The following is a 24,274-nucleotide window of genomic DNA, read 5'->3' as shown; positions in this document are numbered from 1 at the left end:
ACTTTGCACAAATAGTGACTTTGAAGTATGCCATCTCGAGTCTTAAATTTGTCAAGATTGGACCATTACTGTTCAAGTCCCTTCATACCGCATATGTGAACTCTACTCCGGCTGACTTTATACACCATATAACGGCCAATATGGAAGTTGTTTTTATTAATTTGAGTGACCATGTTTTTCTAATAAAAGTGTGTCTTTGTGCCTAAAATGGATAAAATCGGGCAAAAACTTGCCTCAGCCCCATATAAATGATGTTCAGGATTTTGAAACGTCCGGCTGATTTTACTCCATATATCTCTATATTATATATAAAAGTTTTCTGCTGCTGTCGAGAATCAACTAACATAAGAGCGAGCTAGCTCGCGCTCGGCGGGGGGCAGACGTAGGCGAGCGAGCGAAGCGATCGTCCCGGAGCGCAGCGGAGGGCACCTAGTGTATATATATGTTCATATTTATAAAATTGCTTGAATATAGGTTCTCAAGTATGCATGAAAAACCTCATGGTCTAAACCTCATATCCCGAATATAATGAATTTCGATCCTTTGGTTGACGTTTTTCACAGCAACTCAATATACATACTTACATATTTAATTTAACCTCTTCGGTTGAGTTTATGGTATATACAAGTATCATTTGAGGATGATTTAAGTATAATTTTCGCTGACGGGAAGTAAAAAACAGTAATAAAACTAAGTAAGTCTATGATCTTTAAAATAAGTTATTATGGTACCAAATTTGATTGATCCATTCACCCTTTATGTTCATCATGCAAAAGACGCCGCGTGACACAAACTACCCCGTATATGTATATCTTTATGGTTCCATATCGTCGAAACAAAGCGTTACATTTAACGGAAAGTATCGTCAAATGACCTTGATAACTAATTTAACTTTTCGAATCGATTTTAAATCACCGCTAAAGCAACAACCACATAAATCGTTAAGAAACGTGACGGAGATCTGTTTGTATTAAAAGCTAACAAAATGTTTATAAACATTTAATGAAAAGTTAATATTTCTTTGCGGCCACTCTGTAGCTTTCCTGGCAACAAAATCGATGTACATCTACTGGCATGCGTTCGTTTATCGTTTCTAAGCAAACTTTCGAACCCAACAACGTCTATCAATATGAAAATACTGGATCGTTTGCTTCAAGAATTTTTTCATTTTTTCACTTGATTTCAACACATTAACATCGAATTCAGAGCTTTAAACAAAATGTTTACGAAAAAACTGGAGCGGATGTATCAACCACCCTCGGACCTTAAGAGATATGACAATGAAGGATACATGCAAAATCCATTACTTAAATTCCGACTTGCTGATGTCCAGCGCCAGCGACATTCACGTTTTCTCAAATACCGCGCCGCCCTCGAGAAAGTCAATTTATGCCGTAAACCGTTGCCACCTGAACCGGATATGCGTCTACTACCTGAAAACGATTACATTGATAATTTGCGTCGGGAAGTACGTAAAATAGAAGTGCCAAAAATGTTACGAAAAACAGAAAAGAAAATTCTCAGTTACGCACCAACCCGTTTAAAATCGAAATATCCCGAGTTGGTCGACAACTATATGAAAGATGTACACGAGGAATTTGATCGTCTAATGAAGATTTACAGCATGAATTGCATACTGGTTCATCCGGAGTTTGCCGATGAGGATCCGGCACAATTTGTACTGCCAATCAAAGATTTTCACTTCAAGTTACCTGGACGCACAGCGAATTATCCGAAATTTCTTGAAAATAAACGTAAGATCAGCAAAAAGTTACTTATTGTGTACCCACAGGTGCGTATGATTTTAAATACCTCCGAATTGGAGTTTCCAAAAACAATGGTGGTTTTGGATCCAATAACCCTCGGTTCGAGTCATGTACAAGCGACAATGGGACTTGGCGGTCGCGAAGCGTTATTTTACAAGACCTTTGTAAAATATGTGGAAAACCATTTAGGAGATGTAAGTAACTTTTTACGCTGGTCATGGTACCCGAAAATGGTCTCACTTATACGTCGTCAATTCCGCCGACGCATAATGCCTACTTGGCTCAAGGCGCATATGTTTAAATGCTTGGAGGCGCTTATGAATAGACAAATAAATATGCTAAAAATAAATACACTGGATGAGTTCTTGCGTGTTGGCGGCTTGGAGCGCAAAATTCCTACGCTTAAAATTAATATGATTTATCAGGAAGATGAGAACACTATAGAACTAGATCCGAGTTTGGAAACAATTTACGAGATGTATGTGCACCTCGTCGACGCGACAGCACAGGTGGCAACTGGTATAGAGCCCTTAGAGCCACAAATCGATTCAACACTGGTTAATAACGCGGCCGATTATTTGCGTATATCCATGAACGATTATTGGCTTAATGAATATAAAGCTAAATTGAGAAATGTATTGAGACGTACATATGCGCCTATAAAGGACTATATTATTGGCTATAAAAAGAAATATTACAATCTTTATGCGGAAGATGTGCGGCGTGATCTTGACGAGTTCTTGAGGGAGTCCCGTGAGTTTGATGAGTACTTCAAGCGTATTGAGACTTACTTCGAGTTTATACGAATGTTACAAGGGGAACCGGAAAACGATTATTTCGAAATGTGCGTAGTCTGCAATAAAGCCGCATTTGTGGCACTAAGACGAATTGCTGACGATTTGATTGCCCGCATAACTGAACAAATGGTTAAGGAGCATATAAAAGCCGAAGAGGAAATCTGTGCTGCATTCGAAGACATTAAAACGAAAGCATTAACGATACCAAGATCAACTGAAGAATTACTCGCGAGCGCTGAGTACATGATAAGTGTGAAAAAGGAACTGATATTCGCATTAAGAGATCGTATACAATATTGTCTTCAAGTTGGCACGAATCTCGTTGAATTGACCGAAATGTCACCATACCATTTCGATCTTACCATACGCACCATTAATTGGCTACAAGACATCAATGAAATTTGTGATTACAATGCTTCACAGCAAGAGCATTACAAATTTCTTTTTGAGGAGCATCTGCAGGATGTCATTAGGAAACTTAATGAGGATATTGATGCTATGTTACCAAATTTGGCCATTATTGACGATATGAGTGAACCAGAACAGTTTCGGCATAACTATATACTATTAAGAAATTTCATGGGTCAACTGAAGACATTCGATGACTATGTTGCATGGATTAATAAGGAAGAGAAACTCTTTAAGATGGCGCAAACATCATATCCCAAATTGGAAGTTATGAAGGGTTTCATTATTCCATTTGCAGAACTAATGAAGTATGTATAAATACTAAGTTTGTTCATCTAACGGTTCTTTTGAACACATGAAAGTAATCAAATTAATTTTAAATGCATCATATCATCAGTCTGTCCGTCCGACAGTGTAGCTAAAAAATTAAAGTAAAAGTTGAGAGATCTTAAAATATTTTCATAAAAAACCCACATTGAAGGTGGATTGTAAACACCGAAACAAATGGGCCAGTTCGCGATGTACGCTCACTCACTCTCAACACGACTGTTATTCAGATTATGCCATTTTGAGTCTCACCATGTAACTCAACTATACAAATACTCGTACATTGTCCATAACGCATACATATACCAAAAGATCCTTTGTAATGACAGATGGAAGTTCAGTTTAATACGAGCTGAAGTTTACGTCATACAGAACGTCAACGTGTTTTGCGTAGTTTAATAGAGACTTGATATCTATATCTGATACTTCATCTAGTCCTTTGAACTGCGAAGCTTCTAGATATCTAAGTCGAGTTTTAAACAAGGCGGATAAAAGCAGAGGAGGTGTTCTAGTGTCTCTCTTAAGTATACTTTCACTTTCTACAAGTATCATCGTAAATAATGTCCATACGGCTCAGATCTGTTGCCAGTAAGTTGTGGCCTGTGTTTCCGGTACAGGCTCCGTAGTCAGGCGAATGAGGCTTTTGGCCATCTCATCCGCTATTTTCTTTCCCGGAATGCCCTTGTGACCCGAAACCCAGTATATATGCAGACGGTTTCCGGCAGCCACCACATCCACTGTACGTGGGAAAAGTAATTAGTAGTTTGCTATAATTTGCCTAAGATCCGAATACAGTATTAACGATCTTCGTTTAGTGTTGTTTCATAATGTAATTGGTTCAGAATTTCCTCTAGCACCCAAAAATGTTATTCTATTTTCTGTGTATGTCGATCAGTATTAAATTTCTTAAATAATATATGTCATTATGATTTTAAAAATGGAAAAAATACCTTTGCTTAGCCCCGGTATGATGTAGGTTTGTCTCTAAGCCAATTAACGTATCATTAAATTTTTTGTACCTATTGTATGTTCTCATGTTTTATTTAAGATCTTGCATTGAATGGATGCGTTACTTGAATGTCTGGATGTACGGACCTTTTGAGTACCTGGAACCGAAATTTGTTGAAGAAACAACTGATAACTTTTTAAAAGAGTTTCAGAAAAATCAAAAATATTATCGCGTGAAAATTAGGCAAGACCAAATTGAAACTCCAATATGCATGTTTCGGGTGGGTAAAATATCATAGACATCGCAATTATTAAATGCATAACTAAACCTATTTGCATACTTGTATATTTAAAGGGACAAACTGAAGACCCCGATCCTGAAAAACATCCCGTACCTATTCGGCTCTGCACAAAAATGATTAAAACTATAAAAGACTTCACCACGGGCGTTTTTATTGTTAATATAATGTGCAATCCGGCATTGCGTAAACGACATTGGAAGGAAATGTCAGAGATCGCCGGATTCGATATAACACCTGATGCCGGTATAACCCTTAAGAAGATAATTGATATGAATCTTGACACTAAGTTAGATCAATTTGAGATTATCAGTGTGGGTGCTAATAAAGAACTACAACTCCAGAATAACTTGCACGCAATGATACGAGAATGGGATTCACGATTCTTTCCCACCGGTCCATATAAAGACACAGGCGTTATGATACTTTCGAATTTGGACGACATTCAGGCACTATTGGATGATCATATTTTGAAAACTCTTACCATGCGTGGATCAGCTTTTATGAAGCCGTGTGAGGATGAAGTGTTGGCGTGGTACGATAAAATAATGCGTGTAAATGCTACTCTCGACCAGTGGGGTAAGGTTCAGTCGAATTTCTTATACCTGCTGCCGATATTCTCCTCTAAAGATATCGTGGCGCAAATGCCGGAAGAAGGTCGTCTCTTTCAAGTTGTAGAGCAGACATTTACGCGCAATATGGCTATGGTGCTGCGTCAACCACTTGTAATGGAAACTGCACCACAAGCTGGACTACTCGAATCACTGATAAAGGCAAATGAACTTCTCGACGACATCACTACTGGTGTGAGTAATTATTTGGAAAAGAAACGATTGTACTTTCCGCGTTTCTTCTTTTTGTCCAATGACGAAATGCTTGAAATATTATCCGAAACCAAAGATCCCCTCCGTGTGCAACCGCATTTAAGCAAATGTTTCGAAGGAATAAATCTTCTCGAATTCGATTCCGAAAAGAATGTGCTTGCAATGATAAGTAGTGATCAAGAAAAGATTAATTTTGTGGAGCAAGTGTCAACCGCTGCCGCTGGTGGCAGTGTGGAAAAGTGGTTGGTTGGTGTTGAAGCAGAGATGTTGAAAGCTGTGCGCAATGAGATGGATCGATCCTATGGTCACTATCCAACTGTACAACGCTTCGATTGGGTCTTACATTGGCCGCAAATGGTCGTACTATGTATTTCGCAGGTGTACTGGGCATCCATGGTGCATATGAATTTACGTCGGTCTGGGCTAAACCAAATTGCTATGACTGATTTTTTCGGCAGTCTTAACAGAGATTTGAATGATATTGTAGCTTTAATACGATCCACACATATAAATAATCTAAATCGTATAGCTATCAAGTCGCTAATTGTAATTGATGTACATGCAAAGGATGTTGTCGAAGATCTGATACGCATGAAGATTAGCAGTGAGTTCGATTTTCAATGGATGGCTCAATTACGTTATTATTGGGAGAATGGTGACAGTCTTGTGCGTATTATAAATGCAACCGTGCCGTATGCTAATGAGTATTTAGGAAACTCAGATCGTTTAGTAATTACTCCATTAACTGATCGTTGTTATCGCACTTTGGTTGGCGCCTATCAGCTTCATCTAAATGGTGCGCCAGAAGGGCCAGCTGGCACAGGAAAAACCGAAACGACTAAAGATTTAGCCAAAGCACTGGCCGTTCAATGCAAAGTATTCAATTGTTCCGATGGTTTGGACTACAAAGCAATGGGAAAGTTTTTCAAAGGACTCGCCTCTTGTGGTGCATGGGCTTGTTTCGATGAATTCAATCGCATTGAGTTGGAGGTGCTTTCAGTGGTCGCTCAACAGATTTTACTTATCATACAAGCGGTGCGCGCCAAAGCTGTAAAGTTTAATTTCGAGGGTACAGAATTAACACTAAACCCAGCTTGTTATGTCTGTATAACCATGAACCCCGGCTACGCAGGTCGCTCTGAGTTACCCGATAACCTTAAAGTACTCTTCCGTTCGGTTGCAATGATGGTGCCCGACTATGCAATGATTGGCGAAATATCATTGTACTCCTACGGTTTTGTAGATGCGCGAAAGTTGTCGGTGAAAATCGTCACCACTTATCGGTTATGCTCGGAACAATTGTCTATGCAAAACCATTACGATTATGGCATGCGCGCCGTCAAGACTGTACTATCAGCGTGTGGTAATCTGAAGAAGAAATTCCCAAATGAAGTGGAGGACATATTATTGTTACGTTCACTGCTTGATGTTAATCTACCAAAATTTATGTCTTTCGACATACCACTTTTCGAGGGTATCATTTCGGATATATTCCCGGGTGTAGTGTTGCCTGAAACCGATTATTCCTTGATAGAGACCGAATTCAAAAGAATTTGTAATGAAATTATACTAGAACCGACTGAAAGTTTTCTCATTAAAGTAATACAAACTTATGAAATGATTATTGTACGACATGGCTTTATGTTGGTTGGAGAGCCACTAGCTGGTAAAAGTAAAACACTTCAAGTACTCTCAAAAGTACTTTCCGCCCTTAAAATCAAAGCGCCAAGCAAAAGTTCTTACTTTCAGCATGTGCAAATGGGTATAATGAACCCAAAATCGATAACAATGAATCAGCTATACGGCTCATTCGATCCCGTCTCGTATGAATGGAATGACGGTATAATAGCCAAAATATTTCGCGAGTTTGCTATGACACCCACGCCAGACAGGAAATGGGTACATGTCTATCTCTGCAAATGACATTTTTATGTTATATTTAACATTTAATACTTTTAGGTTATCTTTGATGGTCCTGTAGATGCAGTTTGGATAGAAAATATGAATACAGTATTGGACGATAACAAAAAGTTGTGCCTCAATTCCGGCGAAGTTATAACTATGAGCAATGAAATGTCTATGATTTTCGAAGTAATGGATCTAGCTCAGGCATCACCAGCTACAGTGTCCCGTTGCGGCATGATATATATGGAGACTGCTTCATTGGGTTGGCGTTCCTTTGCAAATTGTTGGCTGAAAAAATGTAATCCAATTTGGGCAGATGATGAAATTAAAGATTACATAATGGCATTTTTTAAGTGGTTGCTGGAACCGGTACTATAATTTCATATTTGTCTTTCTATCAGTGATATATTTAATACTTTCCCCTTTGACATAGTGTCAATCATTTATACGCAAAAATTGTAAGGAGCACATAAAACCGGGCGAATTCAATTGCTTGACCACAACATTTGATATTATCGAAATGTTGTTAGATGACGCGGTTGTCGAGAACCCCGATGAATATCAGAGGCACATGCAGATTTATGTGCAAGCATCCATCCTTTATTCATTCGTTTGGGGCATAGCGGGTGTACTGGACACAGGATCTAGAGAGAAGTTTGATGCCTTTCTAAAAGGTGTAAGTATCACGTGCCAAACTAAGAAATATTATATATATTGATTAAGAACTTATGAAGCCATTTATGGCTTCAATCTGAGATGCAGAGCTAGTCTGTTCCCAAACTATAATACATTGGACAACTTGGCAAAGACTTTTCCTTATTAATTGTACTTGTTTCGATGGTGATGTAATACAATAAAATTTCTTTCCCTCTTTTCAAACTTATGAAGATGTGGCTGGGCGAGGAAATACCAGACGGTATTGGCAAATTGGAGATTTCTGTGCCCGTGGAAGGGTTGATTGTTGATTATGTATATGTGTTCAAACAGCGTGGGGCGTGGAAGTCGTGGACAGAATTGTCGAAGCGTATGGATGTAGAAGAAAATTCCATGGGCGTACAAGTGCCAACTTTAGATACAGCTAGATATATACATCTGCTCGAAATGCATATTAAAGTGAGTAACTAACACTAGGTTTTAAAATAACTCATTCAAAGTTGTGTCCCTCAGAAACAATAACTGTAGAAAAATCCATTTAATATTGAAAAAAAGTATAGTGAAAGAACATTTTAGAACATTGCTTATAAAAATATTATATTTTCGAATATTTTAAACTATAAAGGATATATAAAATCGAGAAGCTAAGCTAATCAAATGAAGTGCTTGTAGGTTAACATTCTCTCGCATCAAAAGCAATTTCTTAGAAATATATATTTATCCTTTATTATATAAGGTCCTCAAGATAATAAAGTACTTTTCGGAGATATAACATATTCATAATGATTAAAAATAATCTTAATAACATAAAGAGTTGTTTATATTCGATCATCATTTGATAAATTTTAACAAAATAACTTTTTTAGAACAAACGGAAGATGCTGCTTGTGGGACCTACTGGAACTGGCAAAAGCGCATACATTCAAAATTATCTTATGAATAAAATTGATCGAGACACCATCGAATCGGCATTTATAACATTTACTGTTATGATAACAGCAAATCAAACTCAAGAACTTCTTATCTCCAAGGTTTGTTATGTGCAGCACTTAGAAGATCCGTTTTTATTTCTTGAAAATTTTCCAAGTTTGCTCATTTCTAGATACTAACTATCGGTGTTGAGATTTCTACTCAAAAACCATGTTTTGTGGATGGGCTTAGCCTATTTCATTTATATTCAGAGAATTGGTAATGTTTATCTGAAAATGTCATAAAGTAGGGCTGTTGTTTTTATTATTATTCAAAATTCGTAAGAAATATTGGAAGCTTTAGCTGCAAAATATTATATAATATATAAAAGTATGTTGAATCCATTACTTAGATATTACTCAATTTTTACTTAAAGCTTCATTGCCAACGTTTAAGGCTTATAAAACCGAAATAGTGTTATAACTGAATTGAGTTTGAATGAAATTAGTATCAGTATCAGGAGCAACTGACTCAACTTGCATTGTGAGGACTTATGAATTCAAACCTTTAGGAGTTGAGTTAAAATCGAGAAGAAGCTTTATTAAAGTGCTTATGTGCCAAGTCTAGTTACACATTTTTGACACAACATAGAACGCAAGAAGATTTTCTCCGAAATAAAGTACTAATTAAACGTTCACCACCAGCTAATCTAAAGGAAATAGTGAAAAACATCTAGTAGTTGTAAGGCTAAACAATAACGGTTGCTATTTTGCTTCTTGAAAATGCTTTACTCACTCTTTAACTATCCTTTTTACTTCTAACATATTTTATCAGGTGAAATTCATACACTGTGGGCTAATTCACAAGAGCGGTAATTGCTTTAAATTGTACCACTAGTACAACCGCCCTTATCTAAGCTGCATTCCATTCCGTTGCAAATGTTACCACTAATAATAAAAAACTATAAAATACCGTAATGTTCTTTGCTGTAAGATGCATTTTTCTTTAAATTCTTATGCATTTATAGGAACCAATGATTTTGTCTAATTAATTTACAAATTTACTGTTTAACCTCAGCTCGTCAAGTGGAAACGCGGTATTTACGGTCCACCAAAGGGCATGAAAACTGTACTTTTCGTTGACGATATGAATATGCCGGTGAAAGAGATATATGGCGCACAACCTCCCTTAGAATTACTACGACAATACTTCGATTATGGTCATGTATATGATTTGAAAGATACCTCGAAGATTTTCATAAACGATCTTTTGGTTATAACCGCATGTGGTTTGCCTGGCGGTAGCCGGCAGGATGTGTATGCTCGTTTTCTCAACCATTTTAATGTTTTTTCAATCAATACATTCGGCGATGATACTATGAATCGTATATTTGTGAATGTACTGATGAACGGTTTCAAACGGTCCGGTCATGGTAATGATGTTTTCCTTCCCACAAACCAAATCGTTAGTGCCACACAAGAAATGTATAAAAGTGTACAGGCTGAATTGCGAGCAACACCGGCAAAATCACACTACATTTTCAACTTACGTGATATAGCGCGTGTCGTCTCCGCTTGTGCTTTGTTTAAAAAGGAATCGGCTAATGACAAAAAGATGTTCCCACGACTGTGGTATCATGAAGCGATGCGGGTGTTTTACGATCGTCTGGTCGATGAGTCGGATCGCCAGTGGATGTTTCAGAAGTTAAACGACTGTGTAAAGAATAATTTTAGAGAGAAATTGGAATCGGTCTTTGAGAACTACTGCACAAATGTAGGTGGCGAAATGACATTCACAATCGAGGGCGCTCATCGTATATTCTTCGGTGCTTACATGGATGAGGACAATATACCTGATGAAAGACGTTACGAAGAACTACCGTCAATGGAGGTGTTCTTCAAATTCGCGTCGGCTAGTTTAGAGGACTATAATTCTACGCGACGTTCCAAGATGGATATTACACTGTTTACATTTGCGTTAGAGCATCTGAATCGTATTTGTCGTATTATTGCCATTAATGGTGCTAGCGCTCTTTTGATAGGTATGGGAGGATCAGGCAGACAATCACTTACCAAATTAGCAGCGAATATGGTTCAAACATCATTCTTTCAACCAGAGATCACCAAAAACTACGGACCAAATGACTGGCATGATGACATAAAAGGCATAATGAAGGAATCTGGTGGCTTAAACAAACACACGGTATTTCTTATGACTGAGAATCAAATTAAAATGGAGTTGTTCCTACAAGACATTGACTGTTTATTGAATCAGGGTGAAGTGCCCAATGTGTATGCAATTGATGAGAAGCAAGAGGTATTGGAATTAGTGCGCTTGGCAGCTCAGGGTGGTAACCGAAATATAGACATTTCGCCGTTACAAGTATTTTCTTTCTTTGTTAATCGTTGTAAACAAAAGTTACATATTGTACTATGTCTTTCCCCGATCGGAGATGCGCTGCGTACACGTGTACGCCTATATCCATCACTGGTAAACTGCTGCACAATTGACTGGTATCAGAGTTGGCCAGAAGAAGCTCTAACTATGATTGCAAAAATATCTTTGGAAGACGTTAAGGTGCCCTCGACTAGTATTAAAGATTCCATTGTTCAAATTTGCCAGTATTTTCATATAAGTGCGGCTAAGGTGTGCCGAGAATTCTGCAATCTTACAGGACGACATATTTACCAGACAAATGCATCTTTTCTTGAGCTAATCAAATCGTTTCAAACATTGATTGGACGCAAACAAACAGAAATTATGGAGGCTAAAATGCGCTACATTGGTGGATTGGACACATTAGCGAATGCCGCCGCAGCCATTGCTCTTATGCAGAAAGAGTTGAATGCCTTACAACCCCAACTGGTGGCACTTGCTGAAAAGTCACGACAAATGTTAATTGAAATCAATAAAGAAACTATAGCTGCTAGTGCGGCTGCAGAGCAAGTTAAAAAGGACGAAGTTGTAGCTGCAGTGCAGGCCGAAGCCGCGCAAGCACTTAAAGATGAATGTGAAAAAGATTTAGCACAAGCTATACCCGTACTTGAGGAAGCCATACAAGCGTTGAACACTTTGAAACCCGCTGATATTACATTGGTCAAGTCAATGAAAAATCCACCACCCGTAATTAAATTGGTTATGGCTGCGGTATGTGTTATTAAGGGAGTACCGGCTGAAAGAATACCTGATCCGAGTACGGGAAAAATGGTGAACGACTATTGGGGGCCTAGTAAACGTATATTGGGGGAGATGAATTTTCTACAACAGCTTAAAGACTTTGACAAGGATAATATAAAACCGGAAATTATGGCACGCATACGCAAAGAGTTCATACCGAATAAAGACTTCCAACCGCGAATCGTTGCTAAAGCATCTAGCGCTGCCGAAGGTCTCTGCAAATGGATAATAGCAATGGATCTGTATGACAATGTAGCGAAGGTGGTCGCGCCCAAAAAGGCAAAATTAGCTGCTGCCGAAAAAGAATACTCAGACACAATGAAATTTTTAACAGAAAAACGAGAGCTAGCAGCGGCATTAGAAGCTAAGGTAGCAAAACTCAATGAAGAATTGGATAAAGCCAATGCGGAAATGAAGCGTACTCAAGATGAAGCAGACTTTTGCCAAAGCAAATTAGAGCGAGCTACAGCCCTCATTGACGGTTTAGGCGGCGAAAAGTCCCGCTGGACTCAAGCAGCTGAAAATTTACAAAGCATATACGATCATTTACCCGGAGATATTCTTCTCTCATGTGGTATCATTGCATATCTGTCTGCCGTGAACCTCTTCTATAGATCACAATGCACATTGGACTGGTTTAAACGTTGTGTGCAGGCTGGTATACCGACATCGAAGGAATATAATATCACCACAACACTCGGTTTGGAAATCACCATACAGAATTGGAATATTAATGGTCTGCCAAAAGATGTATTTTCCACTGAAAATGCAATCATAGCCGATAGTTCTAGTCGCTATAGTTTATTTATAGATCCGCAGGGTCAGGCAAATAGTTGGATTAAAAATATGGAAAGAAAAAATCGTTTAAGCAGCGTCAAATTCAATCAAGCTAATTATATGAAAGTTATTGCCGAGTGTATGGAATATGGCTCTCCAGTCATTATAGAAAATGTACTTGAAGAATTGGAAGTCCCTCTGGATCCAATACTGATGCGCAAAACTTTCAAGCAGGGCGGACAGAACTTTATAAGCTTAGGTGATAATATAGTTCCACTACATGATAACTTTCGACTCTACATGACATGTAACTTAAGGAATCCACATTTCCTGCCAGAAACATTCAATAAAGTAACTATTATAAACTTCGCGCTAACACAGAACGCTCTAGAGGATCAACTATTGAGCATTGTGGTTGCCAAAGAACGACCTGATTTACAAGAACTGCGCATGATGTTGATAAATGAAGCAGCTAAAAATAAAGCGGCTCTGCGAGATGCTGAAAATATGATTCTAAAAACTCTATCCGCAGCCGAGGGTGATATTTTAGAAAATGAGAGCGCCATACAAATTCTAAACGAGTCTAAGGAGCTTTCATTGGATATCGTTGCGAAGCAGGCTGCGTCACGTGAGACCGAAATGAAAATTGAAGCATTTAGATTGAATTATAAACCTGTTGCTGTGCATTCTTCCGTGCTTTACTATTCAATCACCGATTTGCCTAACATAGATCCGATGTATCAATTTTCGCTAAATTGGTATATAAATCTCTATGAGTATTCCATTGAATCTGCAAATAAATCTAAAGACCTACCACGTCGCATTAAGTTCTTGGTAGATGGCGTAACGAGAAATCTGTACAATAATGTTTGCCGTTCGATATTTGAGAAGGATAAGTTACTGTTTTCTTTCATTTTGACATGCCGAATCTTGTTGGGTACCGGCCAACTAAAAATGGTACAACTATCACATTTACTCACGGATGCTAAAGAAACTGAGAGAATCGCACCCAATCCCGATCCCTCATGGATTACGGATATAATATGGATGAATATCGTACGTTTAGAGGATCTGCCCGAATTACGTGGTTTTACAGCTAGCTTTGCTAAAGGTTTACATGATTGGAAGCGTATCTACGATCATATTGAGCCTGAAAACCAGACAATACCATCACTTTGGAATGAAAAATTATCACGATTCGAAAAGATACTTGTATTGAAAGCGCTACGCCCAGATAAGGTATTTATAGCCATTCGCAATTTTATTGCTGCAGAGATGGGTACACAATTTGTGACACCGCCAGAGTTCGACATTGGCATGTCATACAAAGAGTCAAATGCATTGACGCCCCTCATATTTATACTATCACCTGGTGCCGATCCACTTGGTTCACTGCTAGCATATGCTGAGAAAGCAGGCTTTATGGACACTTTCCAAAGTATTTCACTAGGTCAAGGTCAGGGTCCTATTGCTCTGGGGCTTATAAAGGATGCACAAGATTTGGGTTACTGGGTTTGCTTGCAAAACTGTCATTTAGCTGCTTCATGGATGCCAACATTGGAATACGTCTGGGAAAATATGGATACCTTTAACACTTCACGTAAGTAATCTCCTGTATACTACATATCTACTATTTGAACCGATCATCACTGCAGCTAGCTTCCGGTTGTGGCTCACAAGTTACCCTACGCCAAGATTTCCGGTAGCCTTACTGCAAAATGGAGTTAAAATGACTAATGAACCACCTACCGGCCTCAAGGAGAATATCATGCGGTCATACAACTCTGAACCAATCAACGATCCGACCTTCTATTTGGGTAAATTAGATATTTTTTGTAGATAGTGACTAAGGAAATATGCCAGGACCTCGATCGTGTGTATTGAGATATTGCTACTTTCAACTATTTCACAGTTTATATTTCTTAGATTAAAAATAAGCAAGGAAGGGCTAAGTTCGGGTGTAACCGAACATTTCAACCTCTTGCAACTTGCAATGATCAAAGACGAAAAAATACCTTCAGGTGTTGGCAAAACTTTATTTTAAAAAGTGTTGTGAAAGAATTGAACACTAATTCTTAGATGAAATCGTGTGGGGAATACAATCAAATTTGGTATTTTATTAAGTTATATGTTAGGTCATATACTTAGTTAGTTTTATTGCTATATTTTAGTTCATTCAGATAAAGTTATATTAAAATCATCTTCAAATGAGATAACATATATGCAAAATAAAAGATACAACCAAAGAGGTAAAATTTATCTAAGATAAATAAGCGTGACTGTTGTCCTATTTCACCCACTCTATCTCGATTAGTTTTAGGATATACAAATAACCGCTAGATAAACAAAACTATTATACTCTGTAGCAACATGTTGCAAGTGTATAGTTATTAATTTTGGAAATAAGGTAAAACAATCTTTGATGACTAAGATATATGTATGTATATCTTTCAACAAAGAAAGAGCCTTAACATATTTATGTATGAACATTCGAGGTTTAAGTTTTACTCTAGTAGTGGATTAATCCCCTCAGTCCGAAAAGAATATTACATAAAGAAGTTTAATTACGTTTCATTTAACCTTTAGAAGCTTTACCTTTACGTATTTGATGTTTTCTTTATTTTCATTCGAAGGATGCGCCAAACAAGACCGAGCTTTTACTCGTCTGCTCTTCGGCATTTGTTTTTTCCATGCAGTCGTACAAGAGCGCCGCAAATATGGACCTTTAGGTTGGAATATCGCTTATGGCTTCAATGAATCTGATCTTCAAATATCGGTGTTGCAATTAAATGTAAGTAAATCCGAATTGAATTCAGGAAATGTTAGTTTGATTTATGGCTTCAATAATTTTTTCTTGTAGATGTTACTTAATCAGTACGATCATGTACCTTATGATGCCCTATCTTATTTGACGGCCGAGTGTAATTATGGTGGTCGCGTCACAGACTACTGGGATCGTCGAGCTATTGTCACAATACTTGCGGATTATCTAAACCCAGATGCTGTTAATGATAATCGATATCGATTCGCAACCGATGATCGTTTCATTTTGCCGCGCAAAACGGAACACCGTGAAATATTACGTTATGTTGATGAAAATTATCCGTCATTAGCTGCACCAGAAGTTTACGGTCTACACGGCAACTCAGGTATTACACGAGATCTACAAACTACCAAAACACTGCTTGACTCTATGATTGCGATTGTTGGGAGCGAAATGGCTTCGACTGGAGCCGGTATCCAGAGTCTGGACGAAACTTTATTACATACCGTTGGCCATATAGTCAAAACAATGCCAGCCGATATGGATATTGATCACGCCAAAACTAAGTATCCAGTTAATTACAATGAATCTATGAACACTGTGTTGGTACAGGAAATGGAACGTTTTTTGAAGTTGCAAAAAGAGATACGTTCCTCTTGTCGTGATCTTGATATGGCTATAAAAGGAATCGTTGTAATGACCCCTGATTTAGAGAATGTTTTGAATGCCATTAAATTAAATCGCATACCCGCTAAATGGCTGTCAAAGTCATATCCAAGTCTAAAAACATTGAGCTCCTACATTCAAGATTTATATAGACGGCTCGATTGGTTGCAGCACTGGTTGGCATCAGTAGTCCTCATTTAAAGACAGCTTCTTTATATAATATTAATTTCTATAGGTATGCGCATGGAAAGCCGTCTACTTTTTGGTTGTCAGGCTTTTTCTTCACACAAGCCTTTCTAACCGGAGCCATGCAGAACTTTGCTCGAAAATACAAAATTCCAATCGATACTTTAACATTTGACTTTGAGGTTTTATATGAGGATAGGTATAGACATATGTATACATTAGGTCCAATAGGTCTAATAAAATATATTTATAATTGCTAGCATGAAATCTGCACCTGTGGACGGCGTTTACATAAACGGACTCTTTCTTGAAGGCGCTCGCTGGAACTTGAAAGAGAACATCATAGACGAACAACTGCCGAAAATACTAATTTACACGGTGCCTGCTATATATTTCAAAGTAAGTAGTTGTGGAGACAAACATACAAAACTTTGCTGAAAAGATTTGATTAAATAGATTATTTATAAGATTGTATGTTATCGGGTTGGTGTTGAGATGATAGCCGATGAACCGTTCTCCTTTTTTATGCTAAAAAACTGCTTTGTTTTTATCGAAATCGAGGAGTAAACCTCTGAATCTAGACCTTGTTTTCAAGGATTTGATGGATAAAACAAAGAATGCAATTCATATGTTAATTTCTGTTTTGAGCGTTAGATTGCTATAGATTTTGTTTTCAATTTCCAATACACGATAAAAGTTTCCTCTTTAGAAGAAGATGAATGAGTACAGTAGAAATCACTAAAAATTCCAGACTTTTGAGCTGCTAGGCGGGTTGGGTACTTAAAAGACCTCGCTAAGTTCTTCGATGCGAATACTAAGCCCAAAAATGTCAGTTATTTAAGCGAATTCGGTACCTAAGCGGGTTTTACTGTACTTACTTTGTTTTGCTCAACTCTCATTATTGTGATATTAGTGGATCACTCTTTTCATACTCTGATCAGGGTAGTCTATTAAGTTGTCACGAAGTTTGTGACACCCAGAAGGAAACGTCACAAACCCTATAATATACATATACACTACCCGCCATAAGTCTACGCTCCTCTGCAAAATATATTTGCTGCTTTAAATCAGAGGAATTATTATTTAAATAACGGAAACTTTTTATATACATACATATACACATGAAAGGCAAATTATTATTAAATGATACAATAAAGGACCAAGATAACCGGCAAATAGTAAAACCCGTCGCTAGAAACAGAACACGTTCAATATTTATTTTGATATTTAGATCGTAATCCATATTGAAAGAAATATGTTAAAAAATAGTTTTGATTTATTATTTGTTTAATTTTTTGTCCGGTTTTTTTGTAAAATGTCGAAAGACAACTGAGGAAAAGTTTCTATGGTTCTATGGTAGAAAAAAATTCAAAGAAACCATTGGAGCAAAAAATGCTTGCAACCATTGTGAAGAATTTACTGGATCTTTAGTAGATTATACATTTGTAATAAAAAAAAATGTTCAATACTTTGTCCGGTCGTATCGTGAATTTTAGCATATAGCTACCATATAAACTGAACGATCAAAACAAGTGTTTGTATGAAAACTTGATTTATTTGTAAAGGGTATTCGAAGTTAACATTTTTTTTGTTTGTTTTTTTCTACCTTCGAATGAATTTCGTTTATTATTATAACTGTAACTTACATATGCATGACTGTACGACGAGTTTTTATTTGGCTGATTTTGGATCACTCCAATATAATTATTTTCTCTTAATAATGGATAAGCTCATAATATGATTAATAAATTTTTATTTTCGTAGCCCGTGGAGATTTTAAAACTTTTAGAAGGAACTCGCTACAAATGTCCTTTATATAAAACATCAGAACGGAAAGGTGTACTCTCAACTACCGGTCACTCGACAAATTATGTGATCCCGATATTATTGAAAACGAAAGTAAAAGCGTCGCATTGGGTTAAACGCAGCGCCGCTTTACTATGCCAAAAAACAGATTAGTTATTATTTTTTTAGTTATATTTTTTATTCTTCATGCGTATAAGCATATTTTTTATTAATATTTTTTGTATTCAATGGTTTCAATATTTAATTCAAACATTACACGAAATATATATGTATATTTTGATAACAAACAATTTTTGGCACGATAATTCTAATTTGATCTAACGAGCAATAAACTCTTTGACGCTTTATATCATCGTGCAAATATATATACAATATATATATATATTACAACAGAAGGTGTAAAATGATTGGCAACAATTTAAAAAGAAAGAAAGAGAAATTCTAGCAGAAAACATAAAGAATGTGTTAGCTATTCTGCCAATTTTCGTAAATATATTTAATTGATGTTAGAATTCATGTTTATTGTGTTTGGCATTGTATACCTTCCATTTGCGGACAATCGAAGCCATCACTATCACCTTCGCTACTGCTGCTGCTATTTTGTTCATCCTCAACTGACGGATACGTACCACGACGAGGAGGATGACTAAGAAATTGGTGTATAAAGTTGTGGAATTCACCGTCATTAAGCCTGTTGGCATCGCCCAATACAGAATGTCTGAGGTTCCGTTTAACACATGTTTCGAGTTTAGACAAATCAGGAGGATACTGTGAGAAAAATTGTGTCGAAATTATTAACAATAAATAAATTTTAAATGTTAAGATTAATTACCACATCACTACTTGGTGTCCATATTTTTATGCTGCTGTCTAGCCCAGATGTAGCCAGTACCGGAATTGATGGATGTGGCTCTAAGCAATTTACCTAAAAGTGTATAAAAATAATAAGAGTAAAATAAATTTTATAGTTTGGTAAATCGACATTAGTACGAAATATCACCCAAATTCACATTTAAATCTAAACACAAATGTTTCTAATGCATTAAAAAAATAATTTTATTATATTTGAATGAATTTTTTTTTTAATTTGTAATCTCGAAAATGTTAATTAAAAATAAATTTAAATCCCTAATAAAAGACTACAAATTTATTCCCAAATACGAGACTAAAATATATAACAAGTAAGGAAGGCTAAATTCGAGTGTACCCGAACATTTCATACTCTTGCAACTTGCAAGGAACAAAGACGAAGGAACACTTTCAGGTTTTGGCAAAACTTTATATCATACTAAGGAAGGTATCGCCGTGATTTCATCCATTTAAGGATTCTTTCTGAATTTCTTTTAGATTACGTACATATTGATCGATAGATGCTTATAACGCTTTGACTACAAAATTTTTGAGTCAAAAGACTCTACTCACCACACCCATGGTATCGCCAGGCATAAAATTTAAGATAGCTTCCGTATTTTTATCCCAGAAAAATATATTACCACAATCACTTCCACTGATGACGTACTCTGAATTGGGTCCGAAAAAGTTTACCCCTTTAATAGTTTTGTGATTGCTGTTGGTAATTTGAATTGAATAATTTGTATTCTATATGGATATTTATAGAATATTTGAGCTTACGAATGACCACGGTAACGATGTAGATATTCGCCTGTTTTGTACTTGTTATTATTGAATAAGTAGATGAAATCATCGCTGTAAGAGGCGAGCACCTCACTACCCGTATTGTTGTAGACCGCGCAAGTAACTTGAGGCAAAGCATTCTGAAAGTCAATATTTAACACATATAAACTGTCAAATATTCAATTCGTATTGAGCAAACATTTACTTTAACTAAATGTTCGGGACACATTTGATGCACTGGTTTGGTCATATTGCGCTTATCGAAGACACGAACGAAGTTATCACAGCCGCATACGCATACTTCCGGAGCGTGGGGGTGATGAGCAATGCTGAAAAGCCGTATTTTGCGTTTCTTTCTGCTGCTCTGCACTTTACAAAGGATAGTTGAGCTCTCGTCGCTACGCAAATCTTTAAGACGGATATGGGCATCCTCGCCGGCACTTATAATTTCATAGGGGTTATTTGGGCTCATCACAAGTTTATGCACGGAGTCATTATGACGATATAGCAATGATGTTTGTGGTTTTCCTCCAGATGACGGTAGAATTGAACGTCGTACTTGACCATCACGACCAGCGGATACAATATCTAGAACACCTGCACTATTGATAAATTTCGTTTGAAATATATTCTCAGTATGTCCAGATTTAAAAACGCATTTAGGCTTCTTTTGCGCCCAATTCCATACTATTATGCGTGTGTCATCTGAACCAGAGCAGAGTAAGTCGCCGTTGATATTAAAATTTAAGCAATTTACGCAACCACTATGCTTTGTTAGGCAATGGGATATTTTCATACGTTCGATAACGTGGCGAGCTGCGTAAAAACGTGCATTGAAACCTGGAGATAATCCACCACTCAAAGATCTGCGGCCATCGCTACTCAGTCCATGTTCACGACGCATTAGCTCATACGTCAAACACCAGGTATATGTGGGTTTAGGTTTATTCATAATTTCAGCCAAATTACTAGCATGCTCAGTTGAGTTAGCTTCATCATCATCATCGTCATCATCATCAGTGTCGTCCTCGTCGTCATCGTCATCGTCGTCATTATAATCATCATTATCGTCGTCATCGTCTTCATCAATATCGTCATCGTCGTCGCTGAAAATTGGACTACTGCTTATATACGGCATCCTATTGACACTGTCGGAAATGGCAGGCGACTGAAAGTAATGTCATAGTAATATTACAGTAAATTGTGTTTATATAAGTGTAACTCACATTTTCAGCTTCGCTAGGCATTGATGTGTCAATATTATTAACAGCTTCTGCATTTGTGGATTGAGTTGTTGATTCCGACAGCAACGGCTAAGGGTGTGCATTGTTTATAAACAAATTTATTATTGTTAGTTGGTTTTTTAATAGAAGCCTACCATTTGCTCTTCCTCAGTTGCGTTAACAGTGACTCCTTCCCCTTCAGCTTCCTCTTCTTCATCGTGGGTACTTTGTCGGTAGTTACGAGCACCACGGCGTGTATGACGTGGCCAAGCGGGTAATTCAATTATATCATCGCTACTACAAAGTTGTTTTACCTCTATAGTTTTGCTAACTATTAGTTCTTCCGTTTCTTTTTCAACATTACATTTTAATGATGTTTTCGATTTTTGGTCATCGTGAACTTGAGTTGCGGATTCCTCATTGAAGGTAGAGCTAAGTACTAAATTGTTTCCTGAATAATTAGGAGACGTATACAGGTTGTCAGCACTGTTTACATCGGTAGAATTCATATCTATATCTGGATTTATGTCCATATTATTGGTAGTTGATTGCTCCTCCATGTTGACACAAACGCCGCTGTCACTACTGCTTTTATCTGTCTTCGTTGGTGTTGACCGGGAGTCACTAAAAACACAAACTTTTTTTAAATTTTTATTGCATATTGGATGGTGATGTAATCTTTCCAAATGTTAATTAAATTATAGTACAAATGAAAAATCTTCAAATCGAAAAAAATAGAACATTATTTTGGTGGGTTTAATTTAAATCCCAAAATTTCTCCGTATGCTGAACAGTCCGGTGTTTTTAACCGGATAATTAAATATGAGATAGGTACCAAAAACCGGTAAAGAACACTTTAATACAAAAACTACATGCATATATACTTTAAGAACTCCACTAACCTTTCAATATAATTATCATCGGCTAGCTCTGTGATTACACTCTCCAGAAGTTCCTCCACAGTTTCCATTGCTATTTCCTTTCCCTCGTCGTCATCTGAACAGCTCTCAGCTGATATCTGTTTATTATTCGACAACCTTTTGTCACACGACGATAGCTCGATATTGTCCATACTTTAATTGAAGTACAAATATTTTCTTGATTTAAAATATAAAGAAAATTCTTGACAGTTATGTTTCTTACTTTTCACATTAGTTTGCGGAGCTACTTCCGTTGGCACCTTATACTTAGTATGTGCGTTATTTTTATTATATTTTTCTTTTATCGCACAGTTTCGTTTGCGTAGAAGAATTTTTAGAAGTCAAACGATTCGACACGCATCCCAATTATTGTCTCTATTGTTTTAATATCAAATACTATGAGGAATTCATATCGATATAACAATTTAACAAATTATGATCCAGTAAAAACTTTTAATGTTCGCAACCAAATTAGTCGAACTCTTAATTAAGAGAGTCGCGCCGATATTACAAATATTGAGCGTCGTCGTAATTGTGCAGTGTAGGAAAACCCAAAAAAAAATAAATTAACAAAAAATAAATTTTGTAGTTTTTTAAAAACTGCTTGCTAAACAAACCTGTCTGTGTAAAAATTTAAAATGTTTATAAGGTTTGAATAGTTTTATAAAAGTAGATAAATTTGGCAGGTTTTACAACACTAATACAGTTGGACCCAAATAAGTCGCACGCTTTGACAAATTTTTATTAGCATATAGCGGTATTAAATGTCATAATATACGAGTATAATAAAATAATTCTAATAAAAATGGTAACTTTACTTTTTTATGTTTACATAAAATATTAAGATACTTTCACATTTATTTTTTAACCGCAAGGATTTAGATCGATTATCGATTTATTTAAAACAAGCATTTAACTAATTAAAGGATGTTTTATAACAAATAGAATAATATATGGAGTAAAAAAATTATGGGTTCTTAATACTTCCCAAAAGATATATTTGTTATAAATTTGGCCTTAAAATTATTATTACGGGTATTCAATACATTCTGGTGAATTAGGGAATTCCCGACTTTAGTATTTCTTTGAAACTATTAAGCGGGTTTTTAGCATATTGTTCAATCAAATGTGCACAAACATTTGCGAAAATTGTATTAAAAGAAATGACAGAAAAACTCGATTCGAGTTGCTGGACTCTTTTTAATCATGTGAACGCACAGGGCGACACCAAAAGAGAATTTGCCGATAATGAGCGACAAAAGAGTCCCCGTGTTAACGCAGTAGTTCTAAACATGTTCCATAAATGATAGAATACTAGATTACGACACTAATTTACCGTTACTTATTTCGGTTTAGGCTGAGACAATTGTTACAAAAACAAATTACATTATGCCGCCGTCACAAGAAGTAAATCTTTTGAGTTAAGAAGAAGAAGCATGGAACAGAATGTAAATTGTAACCAAAAACGTAAGCACTTCTTAATGCGTTAAATAAACTAAATTTATAAGTTTTTGGTGAAACAATTTAAGTGAAATTACTAAAAAATATTGTTTTCATTTTCAAAAATCAAATTTATCTGTTGACAACATAAATGCCAATTTAGTGAATGGCTACACGGTATAGTAATTGTGAAGGTTATATATGTATATTTGAATTTATAAATATAAAATATATTGGTTTGATTGCATAAAATATAGTTTAAACTAATAATTAAAGTCTATTTCACGAATTAACAAAAGTGTTTACGTTTCGATTTACAATTAACATTCTGTTCTATGCTTCTTCCAGAGAGTGTAGAAATATAAATCCAAGTTCTCTGCTTCCTCTCATCTCAAAAGAATTACGTCACAAAGTAGGGTTTGGCGTAATCTTGTATTTATCATTCTTGACATGTTCTATCAGAGAAGGTCTCAAAATCTGAGTGTTACAAACTTTGCGGCAAACTCAATATACTTATAATTATTTGCTTAATGTTAGGGACATGTAAAAATTACCTGAAAAAAGTACGTATAGCACTCTGGCTGTTAAAGATTAAAAAGTGCGAAAAAATATTGGTTATATTTCGAGGAATTATCGCGTATTAAGCTCTGTACGAGAGAAATAGAAATGCGAATTTTAATAGCTCAACGACAAAGTATACATATATCCTATCAAACCCACACATATTTTTATAGCACTAACGGCCATTTTCTCAATATATGCCCTTTACGATGGTATGGTTAGGAAATGACAGCGGTCAGCTGTAAAATCTATAAGCATAGACGGAGCTCAGACAGGGATTAT

The 24,274-nt window shown here is 36.4% G+C and overlaps 2 protein-coding genes across 5 annotated transcripts; one reads left to right on the top strand and one right to left on the bottom strand.

Moving 5' to 3' along the window:
• Positions 1 to 1,133: 1,133 nt before the first annotated feature.
• Dhc62B (Dynein heavy chain at 62B) lies at positions 1,134 to 18,503 on the top strand. 2 transcript variants are annotated; one of them, XM_014236272.3, is made up of 14 exons: positions 1,134 to 3,279; positions 4,347 to 4,527; positions 4,602 to 7,268; positions 7,329 to 7,643; positions 7,708 to 7,950; positions 8,163 to 8,387; positions 8,795 to 8,959; positions 9,915 to 14,391; positions 14,447 to 14,608; positions 15,425 to 15,582; positions 15,652 to 16,397; positions 16,457 to 16,606; positions 16,668 to 16,806; positions 18,172 to 18,503. In XM_014236272.3, exons 1-14 carry the CDS (start codon positions 1,220 to 1,222, stop codon positions 18,364 to 18,366), a joined length of 11,883 nt encoding a protein of 3,960 aa, XP_014091747.3. In that variant the 5' UTR covers positions 1,134 to 1,219; the 3' UTR covers positions 18,367 to 18,503. The 2 variants fall into 2 exon arrangements, with proteins under 2 accessions (XP_014091747.3, XP_036228047.2); XM_036372154.2 differs by lacking the exon at positions 18,172 to 18,503 and adding an exon at positions 16,864 to 17,023.
• LOC106618495 (DDB1- and CUL4-associated factor 8) lies at positions 18,367 to 22,487 on the bottom strand. Of its 3 annotated transcripts, none has more exons than XM_036372155.2 (9): positions 22,215 to 22,487; positions 21,974 to 22,168; positions 21,227 to 21,695; positions 21,075 to 21,161; positions 20,054 to 21,016; positions 19,846 to 19,988; positions 19,636 to 19,780; positions 19,046 to 19,138; positions 18,367 to 18,981 (listed from the first exon to the last, which is right to left on the bottom strand). In XM_036372155.2, exons 2-9 carry the CDS (start codon positions 22,141 to 22,143, stop codon positions 18,733 to 18,735), a joined length of 2,319 nt encoding a protein of 772 aa, XP_036228048.2. In that variant the 5' UTR covers positions 22,144 to 22,168; positions 22,215 to 22,487; the 3' UTR covers positions 18,367 to 18,732. The 3 variants fall into 3 exon arrangements, with proteins under 3 accessions (XP_036228048.2, XP_014091754.2, XP_036228049.2); XM_014236279.3 differs by having other exon boundaries at positions 21,974 to 22,144; positions 22,215 to 22,486; XM_036372156.2 differs by lacking the exon at positions 21,075 to 21,161 and having other exon boundaries at positions 21,974 to 22,144.
• Positions 22,488 to 24,274: the final 1,787 nt, after the last annotated feature.

The sequence above is a fragment of the Bactrocera oleae genome, chromosome 6 (genome assembly GCF_042242935.1).
Source record: "Bactrocera oleae isolate idBacOlea1 chromosome 6, idBacOlea1, whole genome shotgun sequence".
Classification (NCBI taxonomy): Eukaryota; Metazoa; Arthropoda; class Insecta; order Diptera; family Tephritidae; genus Bactrocera; species Bactrocera oleae.
This window is presented reverse-complemented; position numbering and strand designations above follow the sequence as displayed.

Excerpts from the sequence above, each read along its gene's own strand:
- Dhc62B (XM_014236272.3), top strand. The coding sequence starts at position 1,220 with ATGTTTACGAAAAAACTGGAGCGGATGTATCAACCACCCTCGGACCTT. Across the intron at positions 7,269-7,328 it reads CCACGCCAGACAGGAAATGG|GTTATCTTTGATGGTCCTGT; the intron begins GTACATGTCTAT and ends TAATACTTTTAG. Across the intron at positions 8,960-9,914 it reads AAGAACTTCTTATCTCCAAG|CTCGTCAAGTGGAAACGCGG; the intron begins GTTTGTTATGTG and ends GTTTAACCTCAG.
- LOC106618495 (XM_036372155.2), bottom strand. The coding sequence starts at position 22,143 with ATGGACAATATCGAGCTATCGTCGTGTGACAAAAGGTTGTCGAATAAT. Across the intron at positions 19,781-19,845 it reads CATCGTTACCGTGGTCATTC|CAATCACAAAACTATTAAAG; the intron begins GTAAGCTCAAAT and ends AATTACCAACAG. Across the intron at positions 19,139-19,635 it reads CTGGCGATACCATGGGTGTG|GTAAATTGCTTAGAGCCACA; the intron begins GTGAGTAGAGTC and ends ATACACTTTTAG.